The sequence below is a fragment of the Halichoerus grypus genome, chromosome 10 (assembly GCF_964656455.1).
Source record: "Halichoerus grypus chromosome 10, mHalGry1.hap1.1, whole genome shotgun sequence".
Lineage (NCBI taxonomy): Eukaryota > Metazoa > Chordata > Mammalia > Carnivora > Phocidae > Halichoerus > Halichoerus grypus.
The window spans coordinates 35,385,119-35,411,555 of NC_135721.1; the positions used below are offsets into that span (position 1 = coordinate 35,385,119).

Sequence of the window (26,437 nt, forward strand, 5' to 3'; positions counted from 1 at the left end):
GGAGAATGCACCGGGATCATTCCATTTCCTTCATTCAAGGATAACCTGTTAGAACCACAGGAGAGAGCAACTTGTGTTCCTGAGCTCCAGCCTCTGAGTTCTTCTGGCAGCTGCATTATCCTGAGCTCCTTGGGGTGATCCTTGAAATGCTGGGTAATTGGGGCATCCTCCATGAAAGTCTCTGGGTTCATCCCCTAACCCCAGGATGCACAGCAAGAATTTCCCGCTGGTGAAATTTGTTCCTAAGAGTAGCTGTGTTACACCAAAAAGACCTTTCAGGAGATAGAATTCAGCTGTGTCTAAACAGGTTAGGGTAGACCCTGTTGCAGTTAAGGACAAGGTGGGTTTTATTATGATTCCATAATAATAAAATTTAAATGAATTACTGAACTTAAAACAGGAATGATCCCTACTATATCCATTTTGGTAGAAATTAATATTCCAGCTAGAAATGAATATTTTTTACAAAATAAAATGTGTTTTTATTTGCTTTTCTTTTTTCTGATGCTAAGTTACTTTTTCCTTTGATTTTAGAGGCTAGATACTGCTGTGGCCTTCTCTACTTATTCTATCTTCTGGGGGACTCAGAGCACTTGGTACTTAGTAACTATACAAAGACAGTAAGTGGGGTGGCCCCATTTTAAAGCACAGACAATGGACAGGACTCACTTGTGAGAACCTGTGGGTCTATAAAAACCAACATTCTTCTGTATGCTCCTTCCCTGGATAGCTGGTCATTTACATCACAGAATTACCAGGCATTAATTCTATAACCAAATTGGCTATTGCTGAGACAATGTAAGAAAAGTATCCAGCTCAAATGTGTGACTTTTTGCAGGGTCTTTTGGGATACAGGTGATCTATTTCTTGATCTGGATGATGGTTACATGAGTATGTTCATTTTGTGATAATTTAGCAAGCTAGAGCATACTTATTATTTGTATCTCTGCATGTACATTACGCTCCAACCAAAAAGAATAAAAAGAATCTTCTGTTGTGCTTATATAAAACCTTTTGTTAAAACCTAATCTGAGAGCACCTGGGTGGCTCAGTCGTTAAGCGTCTGCCTTCTGCTCAGGTCGTGATCCCAGGGTGCTGGGATCGAGCCCCGCATCGGGGTCCCTGCTCAGCAGGAAGCCTGCTTCTCCCTCTCCCACTCCCCCTGCTTGTGTTCCCTCTCTCGCTGTGTCTCTCTCTGTCAAATAAATAAATAAAATCTAAAAACAACAACAACAAAAAAATACTTAATCTGAAATTTATGCTATGGTCGGGGAGGGTAACTAAGCTTTTTATTTTGAGAGAATCATAGATCCACATGCACTTGTAAGAAATAATACAGAGAGATTTCCTATCCTTTTACCTAGTTTCCCCCAATGGTATCAGCTGCAGAACCATATTACAATATCACACCAGGATTTTGACATAGATAAAGTAAATATACCAAGCTTTTTCATCACCACAGAGGTTCCTCCGGTGGCTATTTTATAGCCATGCCCTCTTCCTTCCCTTGCCTCCCTTATAATCCTTAGCAAACATGAATCTGTTCTCCATTTCTATAATTCTGTCATCCAAGATGTTGTGTAAATGGGAACACATAATACGCAACCTTTTGGGACTGGCTTTTTCCACCCAGCATCATTTCCTAGAAATCCATCCAAGTTGTTGCATGTGTCAGTGGTCTGTTTCTTTTTATTGCAAAGTAGTACTCCATGGAGTGAATGTAGCACAGGTTGTTAAACCATTCACTCATTGAAAGATGTCTGGTCTTCTTCCAGTTTTGACTATTAGGAATAAAGCTGTTATAAACATTCGTGTATAGGTTTTGGTATGAATATAGGTTTTAATTTCTCTAGAGTAAATACCCAAGAATGCGTTTGCTGGGTCAAATGGTGGGTACATGTTGATTTTTTTTTAAAAGAAATTGCCAAAACTGTTTTTTCAAAGTGGCTGTAACATTTAACATTCCCACCAGCAATGTAGGAGTTTCTTCATGTCCTCACTGGCATTTGGTGGTGTCACTATTTGCTATTTTAGCTGCTCTGATAGGTATGCAGTAATATTTAATTGTGGTTTTAAATTACATTTCCCTAGTGGATAATGATGTTGAACACTGTTTCATGTGCATATGTGCCACTTGTATATCCTCCTTGTTGAAATGTCTGCTGTGGCATCTTATGCCCATGTTCTAATTGGATTGTTTGGGGTTTTTTTAACTGTTGAGTTTTTAAAGTTCTTTATATATTCTAGATACTTGTCCTTTGTCAGATACATAGCTTGGAAATATTTCCACCTGGCTTGTCCTTCCATCGTCTTAACATGGCCTTTTTCCAGAGTAAAAGTTCTTAATTTTGATGAAATCCAGTCTGAAATCAGTTTTCCTTTTGTACGTTTGATGCCACGTCTCAGAACTTTTCACCTATGCCGAGGTCCTGAAGACCTTATACTATAGGTTTTTTCTAAATGGTTTTTACTTCTAAATTTTACATATCAGTCCACGATCCATTTTGAGTTAATTTTTGTATAAGGTAGAAGACTTAGGTTGAGATCCACTTTTTTGGTCAAAATGTCCAATTGCTCCAGCAACAGTTTGTTGAAAGGTTATATTTCCTCCACTGACTTGCTTTAAAACCTTTAACTAGAATCAGTTGGGCATATTTGTAAATGGTACTGCATATTTGATTTTAAATGTCCACACGTCCATCACTAGTATGTGGGAAAATGATTGATTTTTATCTATTGATCTTATATCCTACAATCTTGCTGAACTTACTTACTAATTCTAGGAGTTCTTGCAAATTCCTTGGAAATTTCTCTTTTTTAAAAAGATTTATTTATTTATTTTAGAGAGAGAGAGCACGAATGGGAGGGACAGGAGAGGGAGAGAGAATCTCAAGCAGACTCCGTGCAGAGCACAGAGCCTGACATGGGGTTCGATCTCATGACCTGAGCTGAAACAAAGGGTCGTTGGACACTTAACCGAGAGGTGCTCCCCCTTGGAATTTTCTACATAGACAAACATGTCATCTGAAAATAGGGACAGTATTTCACTGGATATAGGATTCTCGGATGAGGGTTATTTTCTTTCAGCACCCGGAAGCATTTTTGGCTTCCATGGTTTATAATGAAAATCCATTGTTACTCAAATTGGTTTTTTCCCTTATAAGTAAAGTGTGTTATTTCTCTCTGCTTTCAAGATTTTTTGGAGGGGTGGGTCTTTAGTTTTCAAAAGTTCATCTATGATGTGCCATGTGTGGATTCCTTTGAGTTTATCCTGGGTGAGGTTTGCTCAGCTTTTTGAATTGGCTGGTTTGTGTCCTTTGGCCAAAATAGGGTTTTTTGGTCATTTCATCAAGTGCTTTTTAGTCCTGCCCTCTTTCTCTTCTCCTTCTAGAACTCTACTGACACTTAAGTTCGATCTTTTGTTCTAATCACACAGGTCCCTGAGCCTCTGTTTTGTTTTGGTTTTTTTTTCCCTTCAGTCTATTTCTCTCCATTGTTCAGAGTCAGTAATTTCTATTGTTCTGTTTTCCAATTTACCAATTCTTTCCTCTGTTTCTTACATTCTGCTGTTGAGACTATCCACTGAGCTTTTATGTTGGTCATTGTATTTTTCAGTCCTCACATTTCTATTTGGTTTTTTATATTTCCTATTTCTTTGCTGAGATTTTCTTTTTTTTTTTTTTTTTCCATTTGTTTCAAGTGTGGTCATAACTGCTTGTTGAAGCATTTTTATGATGGTTGCTTTAAAATCTTTGTTGGATAATTCTGGCATTTCTCTTATCTCAGTGCTGGCACCTATTGATTGTCTTTTTCTTCAGTTGATTTCTTATTGAAACCTAAATATTTGAGGTATTAAATTATGAAACTTTGGATTTTATTTAAGCCTTCTGTTTTCAATCCAATGCTCCAGTGGGAGAAAAGGAGTACACCACCTCATTACTGCTCTTCAGGGTCAGAAGTCAATTCTCCATTCAACCTCTGCTGATCCAAGGGGAGCTCCTTGTTCCTGCTGGGTGAGGACAGAAGTTTCAGTTGCCAACTAAGCCTCCACTGACACCTTGCTGGTGGTGAGGAGTAGGAGAGCCTCATTGCTGCTCCCCACATGGCCTCCATTAACACTGGTAGTGTCTTTGCCATCACCATGTGATGGTTAAGTCCTTCCTCTCACTAGACCTCCTCTACAGTGCTCCATCTGGAAGAGGAAGGAGTGCCTCTCTACTGCCAGGTCCAGGTTCCCCATGTGGTCTCCACTGACATGATGGCAGACACCTCATTAGCCTGACAAGAAGACTGGAAGACTAAACTCAGACAGTCAGCCTTGAGAGACATGGGTGGTGGAGCTACCGGTTTTCTGTGGTGTTTGGCTGGAGAAGGGTGGTCATTGTCTCAAAATTTCTGTCTTGCTTGGCTGCCCCTTTTTTGCCTGGAGAGAGCATGCTTTTGGTGGGATTTTTGTCTGCATCTGTTGATGTTCCTGGGTTGCTAGCTTCTTTAGCTCTGAGTGTGGGATACATGAGGTAAAAAGGAAACCCAGAGATTTCACCACTGTCATTCCTCAACTCCCAGTGTCCCTAAACAGTCTGTCTTCTCCTCACCTTTCACAGTCTTCTTATGTTTGTTATATATATAATGTCCAGGGTTTTCAGTTGTGTTTAGTGAGAGAATAGGGAAAGGTGTATCCATCCTCCTGGAAGTGAGCTTTGACTGATTTTTGAGAAGGAAAAAATGGTATCTGATAGAATGCTTTCTGGAGAGCTTCCTGAGTTCATTTGAACTCAGATTGGTGGCCTCCCTGGATCTTCAATTTGTTGAGTCTTTTTTCACTTGAACCATCCCAGTCCCTCTGTTCTCATGCTGAAGAGTCTGCCTGCAACTGTTTCATCCAGTGACAATACTTGACTTTATCTGGAGGATCCTTTCCACTCCTTGCTGGACTGAGAACCATACAATCCTGATTCCTATAAGCCCAAGCAAGGAATTTTCCCAGGAAAAGAGTTAACCTATTTGTGGCAAAATGAGGAAAATAAAATATATTGAGTTTTCCTAATGAAAAATAATTTTTCATTAAAAATGTTATGTTCATCCTACTTTTTAGGTGCTGAATATTACCATTTAAATAAAATAGTGTGATACACACTACTACTTACTTGACACACACAACAAACTGTGGGCAATTATATGTTGGTTCTCCCCATATTGCTTTTTTCCTTTCCCTTTCTCTTAATTTAAAAAAATTGAGGTCTACTTTACGTATATTGAAGTACACAAATCTTAGTGGTACTTAGTTCACTTAGTTCAGTGAGTTTTGACAAATCAAATGGTAGATCACATAATGTATACCCCATCACCCAAGAAATTTCCCTCAGCCCTGTTTCCATCGATCCCTCTCCTTCGCCCCCCAGGGTTCTGACTTTGTCACTACAGCTCAGTTTGCCTGCTCTAGAGCTTCATAGGAATGGAAACAGATAGACTCTCCTTTTGCTCAGTATGATGTTTGTGAGATATTCAGTAGTTCATTCTTTCCTTTTTTTTTCTGAGTGGTATTTCATTGTAGACACCTCTCCCAACCCCTTCTCCTTCCCAAATATTGATCTCTCTAGGCCTCTGCTATGTCAATCTCAAGGAATTGACCTTGTTACTTCCAGTTGACCTCAGCTGCATCGTTCCATGGGTATTAGGTACGATGTCTTATTTATATGCACTGTGGGAAGAAAAAATAACTGAAGACTTTAAGACTTACTTTTAATTTTTTTCTTTCATTAGAAAAATTTGTGCTAAAAAATTGTTTATTCTCCTGTTTATAGACATTTATAATATCATGGATCAGTGTTATTATAAGTAAAACTGTCAGGATCATTTTTGTGCAAGGTTTTTTTTTGACATATTTTTCATTTCTTTTGGTAAATACTTAGAAGTACAATTAATGAGTGGTATGGAAGACATTTATTTAACTGTCTAAGAAACTACCATAAACAGTTCTCTAAAAGTGGTCATATCGTTTTTTTTTAAACTTTTTTTTTTAAAGATTTTATTTAGTTATTTGACAGAGAGGGACACAGCGAGAGAAGGAACACAAGCAGGGGGGTAATGGGAGAGGGAGAAGCAGGCTTCCCACAGAGCAGGGAGCCCAATGCGGGGCTCAATCCCAGGACCCTGAGATCATGACCTGAGCCGAAGGCAGACGCTTAATGACTGAGCCACCCAGGTGCCCCTTAAAGTGGTCATATCATTTTTTTAAAGATTTATTTATTCATTTCAGAGAGAGTGCATGCATGTTGGGGTGAGGGGCAGAGGAAGAGAGAGAGAGAATCTCAAGCAGACTCCCTGCTGAGCATGGAGCCCGATGTGGAGCTCAGCTCACAACCCTGAGATCATGACCTGAGCTGAAATCAAGAGTCAGACGTTTAAGTGACTGAGCCACCCAGGTGCCCCAGTTGTATCGTTTTATATCCCTGCCAGCAACATATGAGGATCCCATTGTTCCATATCCTCACCAACATTTGGTGTTGTCAGCCTTTTAAATTTTACCTATTCTAGTGGATGCATAGTAATATCTCATTGTGTATTAATTTTCATTTCCCTGGTATTTAACGGTGTTGGGCACCCTTTTAAGTTACTTATTGGTTATTCCTATGTCTTAGTCTTTTGCCCATTTTTAAACTGTGTGCTATTATTGTTGCTCTAAATATTGAGTTATAAGACTTACACATTCTGCATACAGGTGCTTGGATTTTCCCCAGTCTGTGCCTATTCATTTTCTTTTTTTAAAAAGATTTTATTTATTTGAAAGAGAGAGAGAAAGAGCATGAGTTGCGGGGCAGAGGGAGAGGGAGAAGCAGACTCCCCACTGAGCAGGGAGACTGATGCAGGCAATCCCAGGACCCCAGGATCATGACCTGAGCCAAAGGCAGATGCTTAACCAACTGAGCCACCCAGCCACCCCTACATTTTCTTAATAGTATCTTTTAAGAAGCTGAAGGTTTTAAGTTTGATAAAAAAAATTATCAACTTAAAATTTTTTGTTAGTGTTCTTGGGCCTTGTCTAAGAAATCTTTGCCTAACCCAAGGTTGCAAAGATATTCTCTCATGCTTTCTTCTAGAAGATATATGATTTTTACCTTTACATTTCAGTCTGTCCTATCTCAAATAAATTTCTGAGTATAGTAAGAGGTAGGGGTTGAGGTTCATTTCTTTTTATATAGTTATCCAGGTGTTCAAGCAACATTTGTTAAAAAGATCGTCCTTTATCCATGGAAATATTTTGGCTTCTTTATTAAGAAAAAATTGACCATATAAGTGTGGGTCTGTTTCTGGGCTCTCTATTCTATTCCACTAATGTACCTGTCTCCTATTTTGCTAATTCTGTCATGATTATTATAGTAAATTTTATACCAGAAAATGTAAGGCTTCCAGATTTTTTATCCCTTTGCAAAACTGTTTTTATTATTCTGAAAGCTGTGTATTTCCATACATATTTTAGAATTTGTTTGTGAATTTCATGGGATAAAAAAGGGGCAGCTAGGATTTTGATTGTTATTGCATTAAATCTATATATCAGTTTGGGGAGAATTGATATTTTAATAATCCATGAACATGGTATATCTCTTCATTTATTTAATTCCTTCCAGCAGTGTTTTGTAATTTTCAGTAATAGAGTTCTTGAACAGATTTCATTAAATTTATCACAAAGTGTTTTTTAATTTTTTAAAGCTATTGCAAATGAAACATTTTAAATTTAATTTCCATATGTATGTTCCATGTTTAGTACAGACACAATTTTTGTACATTGTCTTGTATATGTAAGCTCGCTAACTCACCTAATAGTTCAAGTATTTTATTTGTAGTTTCCCTGAGATTTTCTAAGTACTCAATCATGACATCTAAGAATAAAAATGTTTACTTCTTTCTTTTCAACCTATATCTTTTATTAAGATTCCACCAAGAGTCAAGTTGAACAGGGGCTGCTTTAATTAGACCAAGGTCATTGTGCCTAGCCCAACCCCCACCCCCATAGTGCCTTCTTTGTCCTGTCAGCAGTTGAGGTGGGAGGATGTTAGACTACAGATGTCTTTGATTCTCCATTGGGTTCAACTTCTGATTGTTACTGTGGGAGCAAAGTTCTCTTAAATCTTTCTACATCCTAACTAGAAGTAGAAGTCCTTCCAAAGTACTTTTGAAATTGTTTGGGTCCATCAAATTCAAAATTATTCCAGAACTGACTACCACAGAATTTCTCCATAATAACTTGGATTCTTACTGTACATTTAGTTCTGGCAGTTTGTCGGGCTTCTGCTTCTTGAAAAAAATTTTGGACTGAAAATGATTCCTTCTTGGGTATGCTCACAGTTCTTTGGGTCTGTATTTACAAGGTTGAACTATCGGTTGATTAAAATACCATATTCTTTTGTATGAAATGGTGTGAAGCTAATAGTGAAGGTTTATTATAACCACCTAATTTAATATTCTTTCTAGTTTCGTGTAAATGTCTTTGTAGAAAATGCTACCAAGAGCGGCACTGTGGTTACTTTAATTCCATTGCCAATACTTTTATATGGTTTCCTGTATTCTAAAGGGAAAGCTATATGCACTTTTCTTCTTTTAAAACTTTTCCTTTTATGAATCAGTACCACTATGAATAAATGTCAGAAGTTCTTATTAAGTGGTTAAAGTTGATGTCTCTGTCTCAGCATTCTTGTTTTAGGTAATGATGATTAAGCAGACTTCATAATGGAAAATGCCAGAGTTGTAAAGAAATTGTTTTTCTTACTAACTAAAGAACAGATTTCTTTGTTAATGATAATGATATTTGTAAATACTCGCTTTGTGCCAAACTCACTTAACCCTTACATTTTAAAGATAAGAAAGGTATCATGGTTTGGAAGTCACGACATCAGGGTTCAAAGTCCTACACCTTTACTGAAATGGGCATTGTCAGTAATATTTAGGAAATAACAGGATTGTGCACTCTTTGGTTGAAAAACATTGCAATAGGAAGAACATTTTGGAGGTTAATTTGTCTCTCCTCAAAATGAACTCTTTGGTTAGGCAAAATGAAGTGTTTTGTTTTTGTTTGGTAAGGATGGCAATTTCTCTATTCTAACATTTCAGATTATGCTAAATACTTTAGCATAAAATGAAGAACTAATCAAATAAAATATCATTTATATTTATTCAGAGAAAATAGGAAGCTGGAGTCCTGATTATTTAATAGAACCACAGAATTTCATTTCTTGCTAATGGAACTTGGCTGTGGAGAAAACCATTTTAAACCAGGAGGCCCAATAAACTAAGGTCTGACTGCCTTGAGATGTGAGTGGTCAGTACAGGGGCAGAGTGGTGGTTGTTTCCGGTGGTGGTTGTGTAAATCGAGACCGCTCGAATCATAGCACATAGTGTACAATTATGCCCCCATGTGAGTGTTTCAGGTATGTTTTTCTTTACATTTACCACGAGCCAGGCATTTGGGGCTAAGGTGGCAGATTGGCTGATACAGACCTGCCACTCTGACCCTTTGTCTACAGAGGTTGGCGATTCTTTAGGAAAGGTGAATGGATAGGAGAGAAGTAAAATTATGGCCTCTGTGAATCTGGTGAGGTTGGAAGTCTGTAGTAGCTGAAGATTAAATTCCTTGATTGTGGTGATTTTCATTGACCATTATTTGACAGTCAACATGTTGCTCTTCTGAAGGGATTTGAATTGTGTTTGGTGACTTGAGGTATGGACCAGAGGAGCAGGGAGGGCCTGAAGACCTAGCTCAGCAGAGTTCATCCAACTTCCTGAAGAATCTGTAGAGCAAGTGACCCTCCCTCCACAGGAAGAGACTCTGTTGTTTCTCGAATACCTCTATATCTGAGCCTCACTGGCCCAGGCATAGTTTCTGGAGACTTGGAGGCTTATCCTTGTCAGGAAGAGCATCCAGATCATCAGGCTGGCACTTTTGCATCATGGCAGCTGGCTCCAAAGCCAACGTCCTCAGGAACTCCCTCTAGTGGCAAGATCTTAGAGGCCCCCTGGGCTGCCCATGGCTGCCCTAGTCCTCTTGGGGAATGTGAGCTAGTGTGGCTGGCCAGACCCATGTTCCCCACACTCGGCACATATGGAATATCAGTTCTGACTTAGGAAGAACATCAGGGGTCACACGTTTGGACAGGAGCAGAGGCATTTCCTCATTGCAACATCCTGTACCCTCCAGGGATAGAAACTGTGGGGAAATGTGGTGGGGGAAGGGGAGGAGATGGAGGCAAAATGGGTAGATGGAGCTGTGGAAGCAGAAAGCTCTGGATTAAAACCCTGGTTGTATCAGTTATGAGATATGTGACTTGGAACAAAGTTAAATGGCATGTTCATGTTCTTTCAGCTAACACAGCAACTATTTCACGATGGCTGTACTCAGGCAGTCAGTCCGTATCCAAGAACAGAAAGCTTGAAAGACGCCTAATTAAGTTATAGTGTGTCAAGTAACGGAGAATGGCAAATGTGGTGATTCAGTTAAAGGTCATGAAGAGCATCAAGTGGAAAGCAAGATAAATTTGGTTGGCCCAAGTAGAAGGGGCAGATTGCTTGGGCTGTGGTGATGAAACTAGTTGTGGGAACACAGTAAATCAAATACTGTTAAAAGACTCAAGTTCATAATCAATAATTTTACTTTAACCTGAGAAGCAAGTGGAAGTGATTCTGGGCCTTTCAGAAGAAAAGTGATCAGATTAAAACAATACTCGAGGAAGGTAATCATGTGAGGCAAAAATCTAAAGAACCTGGTGAGGGTCTGAATCTGGGGGCTACAGAACAAGACTGAAAAGTGTTCTCACACCAGATTTTTAGTATAAAAACAGAGTAGAGGATTGTGCATGAGTTTTCCATGGAGGATAAAGACAGACAACAACGATAAATCAGCCTTTCCCTTGATGAGAGATGTTAGCATGTGCCTGAGGGATGGATGCCGATACTCATTTTATTTCACACTTTCAATAACCTTCTAGAGAAGGTGGTATTCAACTGAAATGCAGCAACACATTGTGATATGATTTCATTCACATGCACATGTGCACACACACATACAATCATTATAAAAGGTTTCAGATCTATAAAAGGGGCCAAATCATACAATAAGAAACATCTTTGTACCTATTCCCTAGCTTGTCATTTCCAGGCTGCCATCACATCACAAGTGGAGCCCACCCACTAACTGATGAAAGGCATATGTGTTGATGTATACCTTCTTTAAGAGGGAAACTCTTTACGTACGTACTGTAGGCATCCTAGAATAAAAAGAGAAATCCATGGGGCGCCTGGGTGGCTCAGTCATTGGGCATCTGCCTTCGGCTCAGGTCATGGTCCCAGGGTCCTGGGATCGAGCCCTGCAGCACCAGGCTCCCTGCTCAGCGGGAAGCCTGCTTCTCCCTCTCCCACTCTCCAAGCTTGTGTTCCCTCTCTTGCTGTGTCTCTCTCTGTCAGATAAATAAATAAAATCTTTTAAAAAAGAGAGAGAGAGAGAAATCCATTTGGATAGATGTGGCAAGTCATGTGTCTGTGTACATGGCTGGATTCCATATACTATCACACTCAGTCTCCAAGTTTCTGTGTAAAGGGACAGATTTACGTTGAAACTTACTGGATATGAATTTCTTGGAAGCCTTTAAAGGCCCTAATGATGGTATTTGGGGGATTAAGAGCCAACAACTCTATTTTGCTGCCTTTTGCAGCTTACAGTGTGGCCTTCACATAATTACCTCACTGCATCCTCCCAACCAATTCTGAGGTCAGACCTCTAACCCACACTTTATAGTAGACAGACTCCATGCCTTGGAGATGAACCCCTGTTGGCCTTCCTTATTTGAGAAATCTCTGAGAGCAGAGAAACGCTACAGTCCCATAGATATGTGCCAGTCCGTTCCATCACACCAGCTGACTCTGGTTAGGTCTGCCCAGGCCCCATCTGTTTCTCTCTTCTAATGGTGCAGGAGAACCTAAACATTTACAAGACTTGGAATCCCCAGTTGCAAATATTTTCTGCCTTATCCCCCCATCCTTGACACTTTGATGTTACTGAGTATTTTTGTTGGAAGCTAAAGCCCCCTGTAGAGATGATGAAGGCATGGCAGGTAGTTATAAGGCAAGTCCTGGTGATTTGCCTTCTAAACCAGATTAGGAAAGTGGGGTGGGTGGTGGCTTGCAGTGAGACTTCCAGCCTGCCTTTCAAATTCTCTCCCAGATACCCCACCAACTGAACAGTCATTGGCTTTATAAACTACTCTTCTACAACTGAAATTCTCTTTCAGTAAAGCCTATCAGTGAGCCACACCTCTCTGTTAACTGCTTTAATTGTGTAATTGTAGAATTGTCCTCAGATAATTAAGAGGGTAGAAGTATAGCTGAAGATGACCCTCCCCCTGCTCGTGAATGGCAATTTGAATTTTAAAAGGAAGATACCTGTTTTAGTTACCTATTGCCATGTAACATATCACCCTAAAACTTAGTGGCATAAAAAAGCAATTGTTTATATCTTGCAATTCTGTGGGTAGGCAATCTGGGTCATTCTTTGGCTAGTTTTTGGTAGGATCACTCCTGTGGTTACAGTCATTCGAGTTCAAAAGGACTAGGGGGTCCTAGATGGCCTTACTCACATATCTGAGAGTGAGCCTGGCTGCTGACCATGTGGTCCTTCTCCACATGGCCTTGGGCATCCTCCTGCAGGCCAGACCCACACAGTAAGTGGTCCCAAAGTTCCAGGAAGCAAGAGTGGGCATGGCAAGGCTTCTTGAGACCTAAGCTCTGGAATTTACACAGTGTCACTTTCTCCACATTGTATTGGTCAAGACAAGTCAGTCACAAGGCAGCCCAGATTCAAGGGATGGAGAAAAAGACTCATCACAATGCCCAAGCAAGAAAGGGGCTAATTGAGAGACATGTCAAGTTGGGGTAAGGGATTTGACCCAGAGAACTGCAGGAGGTCCCCTGGTGCTGGGAACAGAGGTGGGGAACATGGGAAGAGTCAGGAAAACCTTCTGCACAGGGTCTTAGGAATAGCTGGGGTGTGGCTGCAAGTTCACTGGACACCTCACACCTGGAGCATCTATTGAATACTTAACACCCACACAAGGAAAAACAGGTTATTGTTTAGAAGGCTGTAAAGCTTAGATACTGCCCATTCTAGACCATCCTAGTCTCCCAACTGAAATAAGGATAATGCTGGGATGGTAAAGAGGGGGAAAAAAAGAGAGAACCTACTGTAACTAGGTGGGGGCGGGGAAGCCAAATTGATGTTATAAATTTCCCCCGGAAAATCCACATATTAACCTGTCCACTCACTGTCCCTTGATTGTTGAGTGCGTCCACTTTCTTCCAAGTAGACATTCTCAAATCCCACTTCCTGGATAGTTCTAGTGGATCTTATGTCCTTATTTTTAGAGCAATACTGCCAATGCTTTGGGTCTGTCCTTTAAAATTTTTCTATAAGAATTTATAACTTTGTTCATGCTCTTTTATTTTTAAAGGGCACCTATTCATTGGTGTATCCTCCAAAGCTGATGAGTTTTCTTTGTTAAGAGATGGGTGGGCTTGGGATGCTTTGTCCAGCACAGTTGGGTCACATACTGGCAAAATGGGGCGGGGGTGGGGGGGGCGAGGGGGAGGCTACAATATGCACCATTTTTGTGCTTATATTATGTGGGTATATGTTTGGTAATAAAACTAAAATTTAATAGTACAGCCATACGTTGTTTTATTGTGCTTCATAGATAATGCGTTTTTTACAAATTGAAGGTTTGTGACAACCCAGTGTTAAGCAAGTCTATCGATGCCATTTTTCCAACAGCATTTTCTCACTTTGTGTCTCTGTGTCACATTTTGGTAATTCTTGTAATATTTCAAACTTTTTCATTATTATATTTGTTATGGTGATCTGTGATCAGTGAATAAGACTAGCTGAAAGCTCAGATGATGGTTAGCATTTTTTAGCAACAAACTATTTTTTAATTAATTTATGTACATTGCTTTTGAGACATAATGCCAGTGCACACTCAACAGACTACACTGTAGTGTAAACATAACTTTGGGATGCATTGGGAAACCAAAAAGTTCCTTTGACTCATTTTATTGCAATATTTGCTTCATAGTCATGGTCTGGGCCTGCACCTGCAATATCTCTGAGGTATGCCTGTGCTTTGCTTCATCCTATGGGGCTTCCTGGTAATTAAAAAAAGAAAAAAAGAAAAATTACTGTATATATAATAATAAATGCTATGATAGCTACCTAAGTTTATTTTGTATTAAGAGGATCCTGTTTGTAAAGTCTTTAAAATTCTTCAACATTATCTCCTCGATACAGGAGGCCTATGTCCACAGTGTGCCTCACTAAATCTCCCATGCCCAGCACAATCTGTACCATAGGACAGGACTCCAGTATGTACTGCACTTTGTAAGGGAAAGACAATACTAATAATGATCATCCTCACCGGCAGAGGTGAGAGAACACCTGGAATCAGAGTCAAACTTGTTACATATAAGGAGTGATGCCTGATCCTCGGACCTGGACACTAATCGGCCTGCTGCAGCCTGTCACAAATGGAGTAAGCACAGAGTATTTGAGACAGCATCAGAATTTTAAGATTACAAAGAATCTTAGCAGTCAACACATGGCTTTCCCCTTCCATGCAGCATTCCTCTTTTAGAGTGTCATTGGAAAGGGTCACTCCCTGAACACTTATGAGAAAGGAAATCCTCTTCTTCTGCCATTGGATCCTTTTTAAAAAATCTACTTTATTCTTGTCTTTCAAGTTGTAAAAATATTGAACAGAACTCTGCCTCCTGCAATTGCTATCTCTGGGTGCTTGTTCTGTGTTTGGACAGACCAAACCCATACTCTCTTCCACATAACGCTCATTCAAATAACTGAATCTCCGCCATTGTTGAATATATGACAAAAATTGGTTGAGTTTCATGATGCAAACCTAAAGGGAAAGTTATCTTGAATAATGAAATTACAATATGTAGAAGGTTTAAGGACTTGTACACCATCTCATGGTTTTGAAGTGTGTAAAGATCTTGAGAGTTGACAGATTAGTCAGGGATTTGTCAAGAGTACTAATTACAAACTTTGAAATCTTGGTCAGTGAAAGTTCATCATAGTGCATCTTGCGAATATGATCAAAGTCTTTTCACTACTGATTTTATGATGCTTAACCACAGTGTGTAAAGAATGAAGGTTTTCATTAGAAATTACTGATGTAATAGAGCACATTTAAAGGAAGATATGTTGTTAGACTATTAAAATTCATGCTCTTCCCCTACCCTACACCAGCCCGTTTTGGGGGCCCCCCATTGTCTCTGAATACCTGAAATGGCATTTTGGTCTACTTTAAAGGAACTGTGCTCTTTACAGTTTTAGTGTAGCTCAGTAATGACCACCACCGTGAGGGCAGCAAAGGTGGGGCTGTTGTTAAGTGATGTTTTTAAGACCATAAAAATAAACCATGAAAACCTGGGGGCTAACTGTGATTTGGTGAGTGAAAGAAATTTATGGCTGGCTGAAAACTTGAAAAATAAAGTGTGCAGCTGGTTATGGGAAAGGAAAGCAGTCCCTCTGTCTTGTCCTTGTTGAGTTTTAGAAAAAACAATCTATTATTTTTGATAGCTTTTTTTTCCCCTGGGAATTAAAAAAAAAAAATGCACTGGCACCTAAACCATGGAAAATGAAATTAAAATACACCCAATGCACCTCCTCCAAAATCACTAGCTTACGTTTCCCCCACCCTTCTGCTGAGATGTCTTATCTGTGCCTTCCAATGGTTATCAAAATACAGGAAGGTATCTGCCAGGTTCCTTGGTGTTCTCTTTAACTGCAGGTTGATTTCCTGTAGCAGCCAAGTGGAAGGTGCACAGAGATGCCAGTGCTTGGTCTCAGTATCCCCAGTCCCACTGTGCGTGCATTTCAGGAACCATGGCCTGCTGCCAGAGGTGGGAAGGCGCTAGTCTGGGGAGAACTGGGGCATGTCTCCACTGGTTCACCTGTCTGATGCTCTTCCTGTTCAGTTACCTCTGTGAGCCAGAGGGTGGCACCCCAGGCACTCCAGAGGTGAAGAGGAGGAAAATGATGGGGACTGGAGAGGGGAGGGCAGGGCTGGCAAGGGGAACGTTGATAAATTCTCACAGTCCTAGGTCTTGAGATTTCCATCTAATTTGGAGCCGGACCCAACCCTGTTTGGAAGAAACGGGCTTCTGCCAGACAGGTGCTACAGGTTTAGGCATTTCTAAGATGATAAGGTATGTGAAGGTTATTCAAGACCAATGGCCTCCACCCACCTGGGTCCCGGGAAATCCAAAGGGGAACTAGTTTCCCCAGTGGCTACCTGTGGGGTACTTGGGAGTTGGCACAAAGCCAATGGCGCCCCGCGCTGTAAGTGAGCCAGCATCTGACCTGTCACTTTGTGTTGTTTTGCAGTTGCTGGATTTGTGCGACACGGTGAAGGATGACGCCCTGAGGGTGATCTCTGCCTTTAACATTCCACACACCTCCCTCCACGCACCAATCGCAGGAATCACCAATGCGCAGGCCGCCTGGGCCTTCTACCCAGCACCGCTGCAACCCGAGCCCCGAGAAGGGGCGCGCTTTCAGCCGCCCAAGCTGGAAGCCAAGTTATAGCGGGCGTGGTGCGAAGGGTGGTGGCTCGCTCGCAGCTGCCACGACACTAGCTTCTCTGACGCCTGGAACTGGGGCCAAGGCCGGCCTGGCATGCGCTGGGCCTCGGCCCTCGGGGATTTGGGTCGCAGAGCAGGCAGGGTTCTCACTGAGGCTGGCGAGATGCGCGATGGGCTGTTGGGAAAGGGAGCCAGGCGGCAGCCCGGAACACAGGGCTTTATTATGTAACCCCGCCCGCCGGCAGCAACCTCTCCCAGCTTCCGCGCTGGATCTCCCTAGACACTGGACTCCCCTGCGAACGCGCCCCACACCCGGGTGCCACCAAAGGTCTCCGGCGGTCAGTGATGACTCAGATTTACAGTGATTTTGGAAAACGCATTGGTGCTGCGTGAAAAAAAAAAAAAATCAAAGCATAAAAATCAAACACTCGCGGGCAAAGTTTCAGTTCAGCAAGCGATGCTTTTCCAGTGAATCAGAACCCCTTGGGGGTGTTAGAGGAAACGCACAGACTGGGAAAGGGGAGTGTGCGCCTGGTGTTTTGCTCTCAGCAGAGCACGAACTCCGGCTTGTCCTCCCAGGCAGGCGGCTTCCGGACCGTAAGACAAGGTGCGGAAAATACTTTTACCATATGAAATTGTAATCTGTTCTTTAGAGGAGCATAGATAACAAAGTTTAATAAAGACATTGATTGACGGGAAGGCGCTCGGGCTCCTTGCCGAGGATGGGAAGGCGGGCTAGGGCAGCACACCGCAGTTAAGTTGATTTCGGAACTCCGAGAGACCACGCAGGCAACGCCTGTGGTCCCAGGCGAGGGCCGTAGAGTTCCCATCCCATTTCTCAGATCCCGATTGCCCCACTTCACTTTTGCACCTTTCTCTCAGCCCCAGCCATCCTCCTTACTCCCTCTCCACATCTCGTGGCAGAGGCAGGAGTGAGTATAGCTCTGCTCGCGTCCGCGAGGGCGACATCCAGGACCGGAGCAGAGACCTAACGCCCAACTGCCCTTTCCACACTGTCCCTTCTCTGGGCTGTGGCCCGGTATCCAGAGGACCTCCGGACCCTGCGGGAGAGGGCGGGAAGGGCTAAGGGTCACCCGCCGCGGAGAGCTCTGCGAAAGCTCCCCAGCACAGCCTGGGTCGCATGACTCCGAGCCGACCTCCTCCTTGTGCCCCCAAATAAGAGTGCTTAACCGGTAGCTTTCCCTGATGCCTTTGTTTTTTAAAGTGTTCACAGGGTCGCTAAAGCAGACGACGCGGGGGCGGCGGAGCTGCACAAGACCAGATGAGAACCACTAGGGTTTTCTTCTGTGTGGTTCTTTTCCTGTCCCTGTCTGCATCGCCCAACCCCACGGAGAGCTCGGAGCACTCGGGCGGGTTTGGGGCTCCCAGCCGGCGCCGTTCTGTTGTTTTCCCCCCGGGTGCTAGGCCCGGCGGCTAAGGCTTAGAGTTCACCGGAGCCCACCTAAGGTCGAGGGCAACCGCTCCGAGACACCGTCAGGGTAGACATCCAGCCTCTGCGTCCACTTCGCCGCGTCCATGCCCTGTCCTTTCCCTCCTGCAACGAAATCCCGGGGCAGAACCCGGCGTGCGTCCTTGAGTCGCCCCAGGAACCCCTGGCCTCCTACACCTCGCTCAGGACTCGCCAGAGGATGCGATGAGAATTGTTTAACCAGGGGCTGTGCTGTCTTCCCGACGTTCCATACCTGCTTATGCAGCATAAAACCCTGATCGAGGTGGCCAACAGCGGGACAACGCCTCGCTGATTTGCTCCTCTGCAACTGAGGACCCTTCCTTCTTGGTTCCTGGGAGGGAGAGACTTTAGGGGATCCTTAACTTGGGTTTCTCTATTCCATCTAACCAGCTCTCCCCCGTGACAGGATGTTCCATCTCCCGACCGACCTTGCCCCCACTCCCAGCCGCGGCTGTCTCCTAGCCTGGGGAGCGCAGGAGGGGGTAAGGGTGGGGACTTAGGACCCACATTAGAACACATGAGGGTGCGGACCCAGAGGAGTACCAGTCCCCGGAGCAGGAGTGGGAGTGGGGCCGCGGGCACCAAGGAGAAAGGGGGTGGGGGCGCGCAGGGAGAAGGGGTGGGGGGTACTTCGCTCCCCACACCACTCCCCTGCGCGCGCGCCTTCATTGGCCTCAGCGCGCCTCGCGGGCGGTTCTCTGAAAGCCTAACCAATCTCTAGGACCCCGACCCAGCGGATATCTTCTCTCCCACCTGAAGGCCGAGATTCCTCTGGGTCTTTTTTTTCTTCTTCTTCTTAAAAGGATTTTTTTTTTTCGAGTTCTTTTTTCATTTCCCTATTTTACCTGCTCCGCGCGGTGCCTTCCTCCTTCGCACCCGGGCTGCGGAACAGACGCCTCCGGGGATCCACTTCTTGCCTTTTTCTCCACTCTCCCCATTAAGGGCTCTGCCTCCTACCGGAGGCTCGGCGCGGCAGAAAAGCTAGGTGCCCCTGCCAGGTGGCATGAGGAGGGCGCCTAAGACTACCGCGTGAGGCGAGGGCGAGGAAGAGGATGAGCAGCCCTGCACATCGGGGTCTCACCCAGTACCCCAGACTCTGGGAGAGAGGAGAGCTCCGACGTTCGCTGCCCAACCTTGGACCCGGGCGTTCTTGAGGATCAACCCAGTCCCCACGCCTGCCCCAGAGCGGCTGAGAAATTCCCGAAGCCGATCAAGGGCTCAGGGGCGCCTCCTCAGGCTTTCCGCAGGCGGCGGCCGCTCGGCCTGGTTCAGTGTGCCCGGAGCGCCCCCTCTGTTCCAAGCGCACGCAGTGGCCCCTGCTGGATGGGGGAGAGGCAAGGGTACACTTTGAGGGGGGGGAGAGGAGTGGGTGCGCACAAGCCACCAGCAGCCCTAGTCACTCCAGTAAACACGCTCAGCTGGGGCAGGGCCGGCAGCGCGCGCGGGGGAACCCGGCCGGGCCACCCCCGCCTTTACCTGTTCGAGCCTGAAAGCGCCAGCGGCTGAGGCTACGGCGCGGCAGGGCGGGGCGTGCTTGCCCGCGCGCCGGGGCGGGACTTAGAGGGGGCGGAGCTCGCGGTGATTGGGTGACGGCACTGGGCCGCCAGTCTGAGTTGAGCTGCAGGGCTGTGCAGGTTTCACTTCGCTCGGCGCAGCCTCCAGGTTTTGGTCTTGTGAAACCGCTCCGTCTTGCGTCGCCGCCGCCACCACTGCCACCGGATTCTCACAGTCACCCTGCGCGCCCCAGCCCAACTGCGGCCAGCATCGCCGCGGGCTGCTCGCTTCACCCCGCTCCCGCCGCCACCCCCTCGGCGCCCTTTCCCTGGCCCTCGTCCCCCCAATGTCTGACTCTGACTCTCGGACTGAGAAACGCAAGGTAAATACCTCCGAATCCCCGGGAGCGGGCCGGGTGCCGACGGAAGACAAGCGCCGGAGCCAGCTCGGCTCCACCTCCTGTTCCCTGCCCGAGCACGTGCAGGCAAGAGATGCACGTACCCGTCCCACTTGTCGCTGGGCGGGAGGCAGCGCTCAGGCGGGTCGGGTTCCCTCCCCCGCGCAAGTCCAGTTTGGTGAGGGGTCGTCCGTGCACAGGCTAACGGCACTTGGCAGACGTGCGGCTCGGCCCGGGATTCCGCGCGAAGGTGGAGAAGCTTCTCAGGGTCAGCTGGGAAAGGCAACGCGTGCTCTCCGCGCTGTCCCGGGAGCTGCGGCCCGGCTCCACGATACTGGGCTGCGCGGCCGGCCGGCAAGTCTCGCCGCCCTGTCCCGGAGACCCCCAAGCAGCGGCCGCGCGGTACTAGCTAGTCTGGCGGCTTGGCTTTTCTCGGGGGCTCGGGCCCGTTGCGGAACTGCGGTGGTTATTTGACGAGACTCGTTTTCCTTGTACCCATTCAGGCCGAGGTTTAGGGCAGCTGCTGCGTTCGCTCTCTCGGGCTGCGGGTGCGCTGCAGACGATACCAGCCGCACGATCCATAGACAGCGAGAGTCCGAGGGCCTCCTCCGACTGCCGGGGACACGCGGTGGACGAGCCTCGGGAAGCAGAACATGCTCCATCCGTGGAGCCGGGCTGTCGTAGAGACTCGGGCACCCCGACTCCCTCTCAGTGCTGGCGGGCGGTGCGGTGCCCTCGGGGGCCTGTTACTCGGCGTTCGTGCTAGTAATGGAAGACCCGTCGGCCGCGGGGGACAGGGGTGTGGATGTGTTGGTTGTTTGCCGTGGTCACGGGTGCGCGCAGTTGTGCGTGCCCGTGGCCAGTGGTGGCCGCTTAGATTTGGAGCGTGTCCGCTGCGTACGGGGAGAAAAAAGGAGCAATCTGTGGAGGAAGGTGGGTGCTGCAGCTAAGGGAAGGGACTGCCTTTGGGGTCTTCAGTCCACCCGGCCTGGGCGGGGGTCGGCGGCCAGCAGCAAGGAGCGGGGTCGGAGGACGGCCCTGCGGGTGCAGAGAGAGAGCGAGACTCCTGCTTTGTCTCCAGGTGACCGGCCACTTGGGGCGGTGGGAGCCGCCGAGGCTCGCGCGGCGTCCGGCGGGCACAGAGGCAGGGCGGGCTGGGGGAGCCGGGGCAGCCGGGGCAGCCGGGGCAGCTCGGGTCCGCGAGACTCCCGCCGCGGTCGCGGCCGGGGCCGCCTTCGGAGGCGAGTTTGTCAACAATCGCCTCGCCTTTGGCGGCCTGACCCGTAGGCGCCGCCCCCGCCGGCGGCGGCTATTGGCTGTGGCGCGGAGCGACCGCGCGAGGGCCAATTGGGAGCGCGGGCACCCGGCGCCAGCGGCGCGGGGAGGTCGGCGGTGCCGGCGGCGGCGGCGGGCGCAGTGCGCGAGGGGAGGAGCGGGAGGAGGCGGAGGATGTTCCCGGCGGCGGCGGCCGGGGCAGCGCGGGCCAGAGGCGCGGCGCGCGGAGCCCTCGGCTGCCCGGCGGAGCGCGGCGGCGGGCGGGCGGCCAGAGGCCGGCTCTGCGCTGCCCCCGGGGCTCTGAACGCGAGTCCTGGGCTTTGTCTCCCGCGCTTCCTTGGTGCTGACGGTCAGGGGGCTCCGGGTCGGCGAAGGACGCGGGCGGGACGCCGCGGGGCCCGGGCCGGGACGCGACGATCGGAAGGGAAGGGGCGGACGTGAGTTTCGGCCTGATTGCCTTCACAGGGGGGGTCAGTGGGGTGAAGGAGCCGCGCGCCCCGGTGTCGCCTAGCGTGTGGAGTTACTTGGGGACTTTGCAGGGGGCGCCCGGGGACGGCTTTGGGGAGACCCCCCATTTGGAGGTGTGCACCTCACAGTGTGGGTGCATTCCGAAGTTCTGTCGGGTTCGGTGCGGCGCGCTGCCCCCTGCGGGAGGAGGGGCGCGCGGGCTGGGAGCGGGAGGGACCGCGGGCGGGGAGCGCCCGAGCCCGGCCGAGCCGCGCTCCGAGTTACAAACTCTATTGTGACGCACTTACTACGACTGACGGCCCTTGCCAAACCTTCCCCAGACTTGCTGCCCTCAGCACTTTCGGCAGAACAATGGGGCCGGAGTGGGGAACGCGGCCAGCCGCCTGCAATCGCTGCATCTGCGCCCGCTCCTGTGCTCCAGCGCAGTATCTGATCCCGGGAAATCAGAGCCCGCTGGGAGTTTCCGACTTCTTCAAGTCGGCTCTGAGCAAAGAGCACATGGGAATAGACTTAACACAAGATGCTTCTCCTAAAAACTTTCTGTGTGTGTGTGTGTGTTACAGCACCGGTCTCACATTGACGTTGTGATTGTGTTTTGTTTGGTGGCAGGAAGTTTAGTCCCTCCCCCCCTCCACGCAAAGATAGAGGTACCTTTGTTATTTGAGGTGTGTTTTTATTCTTATTCGAAAGATCGTCAGAGAAATATATGAACTAACGACTTAATGTTAAAGTATTTGGTGTTCTAAAAATCGTGAAGAAATCAGCGAAAGTTGGCTAAATTTAGTTATTTGTTGTAATTGTTATTTTGCTGAAGATAATCTTAGTTTTTATTTTACTTGCAGAAAAAAAGACCAAATGGCAAAGCAACCTTCAGATGTAAGTTCTGAGTGTGACAGAGAAGGTGGACAATTGCAGCCTGCTGAGAGGCCTCCTCAGCTCAGGCCTGGGGCCCCTACCTCTCTACAGACAGAGCAGCAAGGTAATCCTGAAGGCGAAGGGGACCGCTGCCCCCAAGGCAGCCCTCAGGGCCCGCTGGCCCCACCAGCCAGCCCCGGCCCTTTTGCTACCAGATCCCCGCTTTTCATCTTTGTGAGAAGATCCTCCCTGCTGTCTCGATCCTCCAGTGGGTATTTCTCTTTTGACACAGACAGGAGCCCGGCACCCATGAGTTGTGACAAATCAACACAAACCCCAAGTCCTCCTTGCCAGGCCTTCAACCATTACCTCAGTGCAATGGGTAAGCAATGCCTGGGTAAGAGGTAGTTAATGTGTGGTTGTTTGCATATCTGCTTAAAGGCTGTGTGTAGCATTTAAACTAAACTCCCTTTTAGAATCCTTTTACTGATGTAGTCCATATTTTCATGGGAATGGAGGATGTGTCAAGTAAGACATCAAACCAACAGTATTTTTTTTTTTTTTTTACATTACCAAGTTTAGTGGCAGCAATACAATGTACATAGTATAGGCCTGTTGAGCAGTGAAGCTGTAATCCTTGCTGCCTGCCTTCATTAAAGTGTGTGTGTTGTTCTAACCACTGAGACTTACTTATCAACGATACTGTGCTTGAAGGGGACTCAGTCAAATACAGCAAATAGCTTAAAAACATAACCAGATGTATGAAGAAAGATGAGACAAGTTAATTGTTTTCAAAAATGATATTTTTAGAAAGTGATCTGGTTCATCAAGGCAGTACCAATAGAGAACCAGAAAAATGGGTTGTTTTCTACTCAGATTCCTCTTTGGGCTGATTTTTTGTTTGCTCAGAGGTTTTGGATATGGTACTAGTAAGATTAGATTGTGGGTATCTATTTCAGGGATTAAAGCCCGTTTTAGGGTCTGAACCAGGAAAATCTGGCAGGACAGTGTGGGAGCTGACCTGGTGGGGACTGTGGCAGATTAGGGAGCATTTGCACTTTCTGCATTAGGACTGCGCCCCCATCTGTGGCTGTGTGGTCTCAGAGTGGTAGGTTTTCCTATGGTACAGTGCAAGATAACCCAAGAGTGCAGATTTTGGTGCCAAAGATCCCGGCATCAAAGATGTTTTGACACTGACAATTAACTTAGAACTTTGAAAGTACTGTGCAAGCCATATAAAAACATCTGCTTGCTAGATTTGACCCTTGAGCCCCCAGCATGTGACTTTGAGCATGTTCAGTTCTGGTGACCTTGGTAAGGGAATACATCTGTGTTGTTGTGTTGATTCAGATCACTCTTCCCCCCCAATGGAAAATATCTTGGTCAGGATTCACCAGAATCTTACCATTTGGACAGATAAGCCCTTCCTTCCTGCATTAATGAGATATAAATAAGTTGGCAGCATTATTCCTTAAGGATCCAGTGTAGATTCCCTTACAATGTAGATCACACTTTTGCCAAAGGCTGACTAAAACGGAGTCCTCAGACTAGACACTTACTTGACTGTTGGAACACAATGACAAATCTTGCATTTGCAGGTACTGTGGGGCTCTGTCTCAACCTTCGAAGAGGTGTGGGTCTGTCCCCATGTTACAGAGTCAGAACCTCAGAGGATTGGTCACTTGTCAGGTTGGGCAAACCTGGAAAATAACAAGCAGGGATGGCAGAAACACCAGTAGCTATGCATGTTGGCGAGGTGTCTTCTGCTAAAAACTGAGATAGACTTTATTGGGATCCCTCCTTAGGGAAAGGAACTCGAAGTTTTATTGCTACTATTACTTTAGCTATTACTACCCTCCTGAATTCATTTAAACCTTAGAAGTTGGTGCTTGCAAATGTTTTTCTGCCCATTGTAAGTACTCTGAGTATATGAACCTATAGCATTCTTGCTTACTCAGTGAAGGAATAGGGCTTTATGGTGTTTATTTTTAAAAACCTATGTATTTTAAGGATCCTTGGGAAGCCTTATAGTTTTTCCCTGCAGACCTATGAATCCACCTCTACAGATGGTTGCTTAATGCACAGAAACAGTTTCTCTTTTCTTGTTACTCAGGAATAGTGGGTGACCTAGTTTGTGTGTGTGTGTGTGTGTGTGTGTGTGTGTGTGTGTGTGTGTTTTGGTATGTATGGTGACATACTGTTTAGTGAGCTTATTATAAGGTAAGCACCGTTACTCAAGATGACAGATGTAAAGCTTTAGAGATCACAATCTAAATTATTAAGCAAAGTTATGTTTATACCTGTGAAGTCAAGTCATGGATCCCGAGGTGTAACTTTATAGTAGATTGGCATGATAACTGAGACTTTAATGCACAGGATTAAATGATAAGGTGTAAGGAGTTTATCTGAAGTTAGTGCACCAAGGTAAGTTTTCAGTATTAAGTTCTGGGGATATTTGTTTATTGGGGTGGGGGATGAATGGGGACTGGAGAAGACTTAGTCAGATATGAGTTTTATTAAACTGTAGAATAAAATTGACAGCCTTTGTAGTTTGTAACTTTTCTTCCTGGTTATTCTTCTAATAGTTCCATGCCTAAAGACCACTGAAATATGCTGAGTTGATAAATTTTGCTTCTCTTCTCTTTCTGGTCCTGTTTAATGTTCCTTACTCAACCATATCCATTAAGGTCTTCAGTGAGACTTTTGATAATTTATTGCAAAATACATTTTTCACAAAGAAGTCTTTATGATTGGTTTTAGCCAGGGCAACACAAATGGGAGGTTATAAAGAGGTGCTCCTTCGCCTGGGGCTTCTGCTCCTTCACTCACCAAATAGTTTCTGCTCAGTGAGTTGGGATAGAAAGCAGTGGATCTTGCAGTTCTGTTCTTGCATCTTTGTTCTAACGAGAAAGTAAATTCTTGTTTGGGATGTACATTAAGTAGGTGTTTATACTACAAATGCCTTCATATTTTCTTCCATATTCCTTATTTTTCTGGATATGTTCAAACAATATTATATTTTTCCATGAGAAACAGCGGTTTTGTTTTTTGTTTTCTGTTGTGTTTTTTTTTTTTTTTTTTCACTTTTACGAACCAAATTTTAGTCTCCTTATACCCTGGGTGGATTAACTTGACCTTTGCTCTCTTAGTGAATAACCGATTATTTTAGTCAAAATCATTGACAGAGGTGTAGGTTTCTGAGTGCCTTTTCTGGTGAGTGTGCTTATGCCATATGTGTTTTTAATACAAATTGTACTGAATTCTGCACAAATTCATACTTTGAAGGTGTAGTTATTGGAATTGGAAATAAGAGTTGAGAAGGGTCAGAATGTGCTGGTGAATATTGTGAACAGGGTGAAAGCTAGTTAATTAACAACTTCCACGTGTCAAATGACTTAAACTTTATATTTGTTCCCTGGAACATAAGAGTTCATAGGTAGGAGTTGTGTTGTTCTTTGTATTCCTCCACATCTTGGCATACTCCTCTTGGAGCTGGTAATTGTCTGACCCACCTTTTAGATTGTGAGCCCTCTGAGGAGAGGCACGATGTCTTAGACCCTCCTAGTGAGGGTCTGACAAAGAGGAGACGCTCAGGAGATGTTCAGAGTTTCGAGTCTTGCCCATCAGTCTTTCATAGAGCCAACCGAGGACAAATAAGATTTCAAAAAAAGTCTGGTAGCAAGAAAAAGACCCTGTGTGCTACCCCACCCCCCAAAATATTTTTAGTTATTTGGATCTAACTATAAGGTTTGTCATATGGGGGTGACAGGTGAGGTCTAGCTCAGCACGAGCCCAGTAGGGATGCCACAGGTAAGTGCTGAGCACTGAAGATGCAACTAGTC

The 26,437-nt window shown here is 45.7% G+C and overlaps 2 protein-coding genes across 10 annotated transcripts in view; both read left to right on the plus strand.

Moving 5' to 3' along the window:
- The window catches only part of ACOXL (acyl-CoA oxidase like), a 348,558-nt gene extending 331,151 nt beyond the window's left edge, over positions 1-17,407 (plus strand). Inside the window, exon 19 of the mRNA XM_078056280.1 lies at positions 16,439-17,407. Coding sequence (XP_077912406.1) covers positions 16,439-16,639 — 201 coding nt within the window. The 3' untranslated portion in view covers positions 16,640-17,407. The remainder of the gene's footprint in view (positions 1-16,438) is intronic.
- A 2,318-nt stretch (positions 17,408-19,725) lies between these two features.
- BCL2L11 (BCL2 like 11) overlaps positions 19,726-26,437 on the plus strand; it is a 145,031-nt gene continuing 138,319 nt past the window's right edge. For 3 of the 9 annotated variants that reach the window (XR_013441684.1, XR_013441682.1, XR_013441683.1), the window contains exons 1-2: positions 21,446-21,709; positions 22,583-22,977. Coding sequence is in view for 6 of the 9 variants with exons in the window: in XM_078056282.1 (XP_077912408.1) it covers positions 21,447-21,709; positions 22,583-22,977 (658 nt within the window). In the remaining 3 variants the exon portion in view is untranslated. Of the gene's footprint in view, positions 19,983-21,423; positions 21,710-22,582; positions 22,978-26,437 lie in introns of those variants that run through there. The other 6 variants (XM_078056283.1, XM_036106485.2, XM_078056285.1 and 3 more) reach the window with 5 other exon arrangements.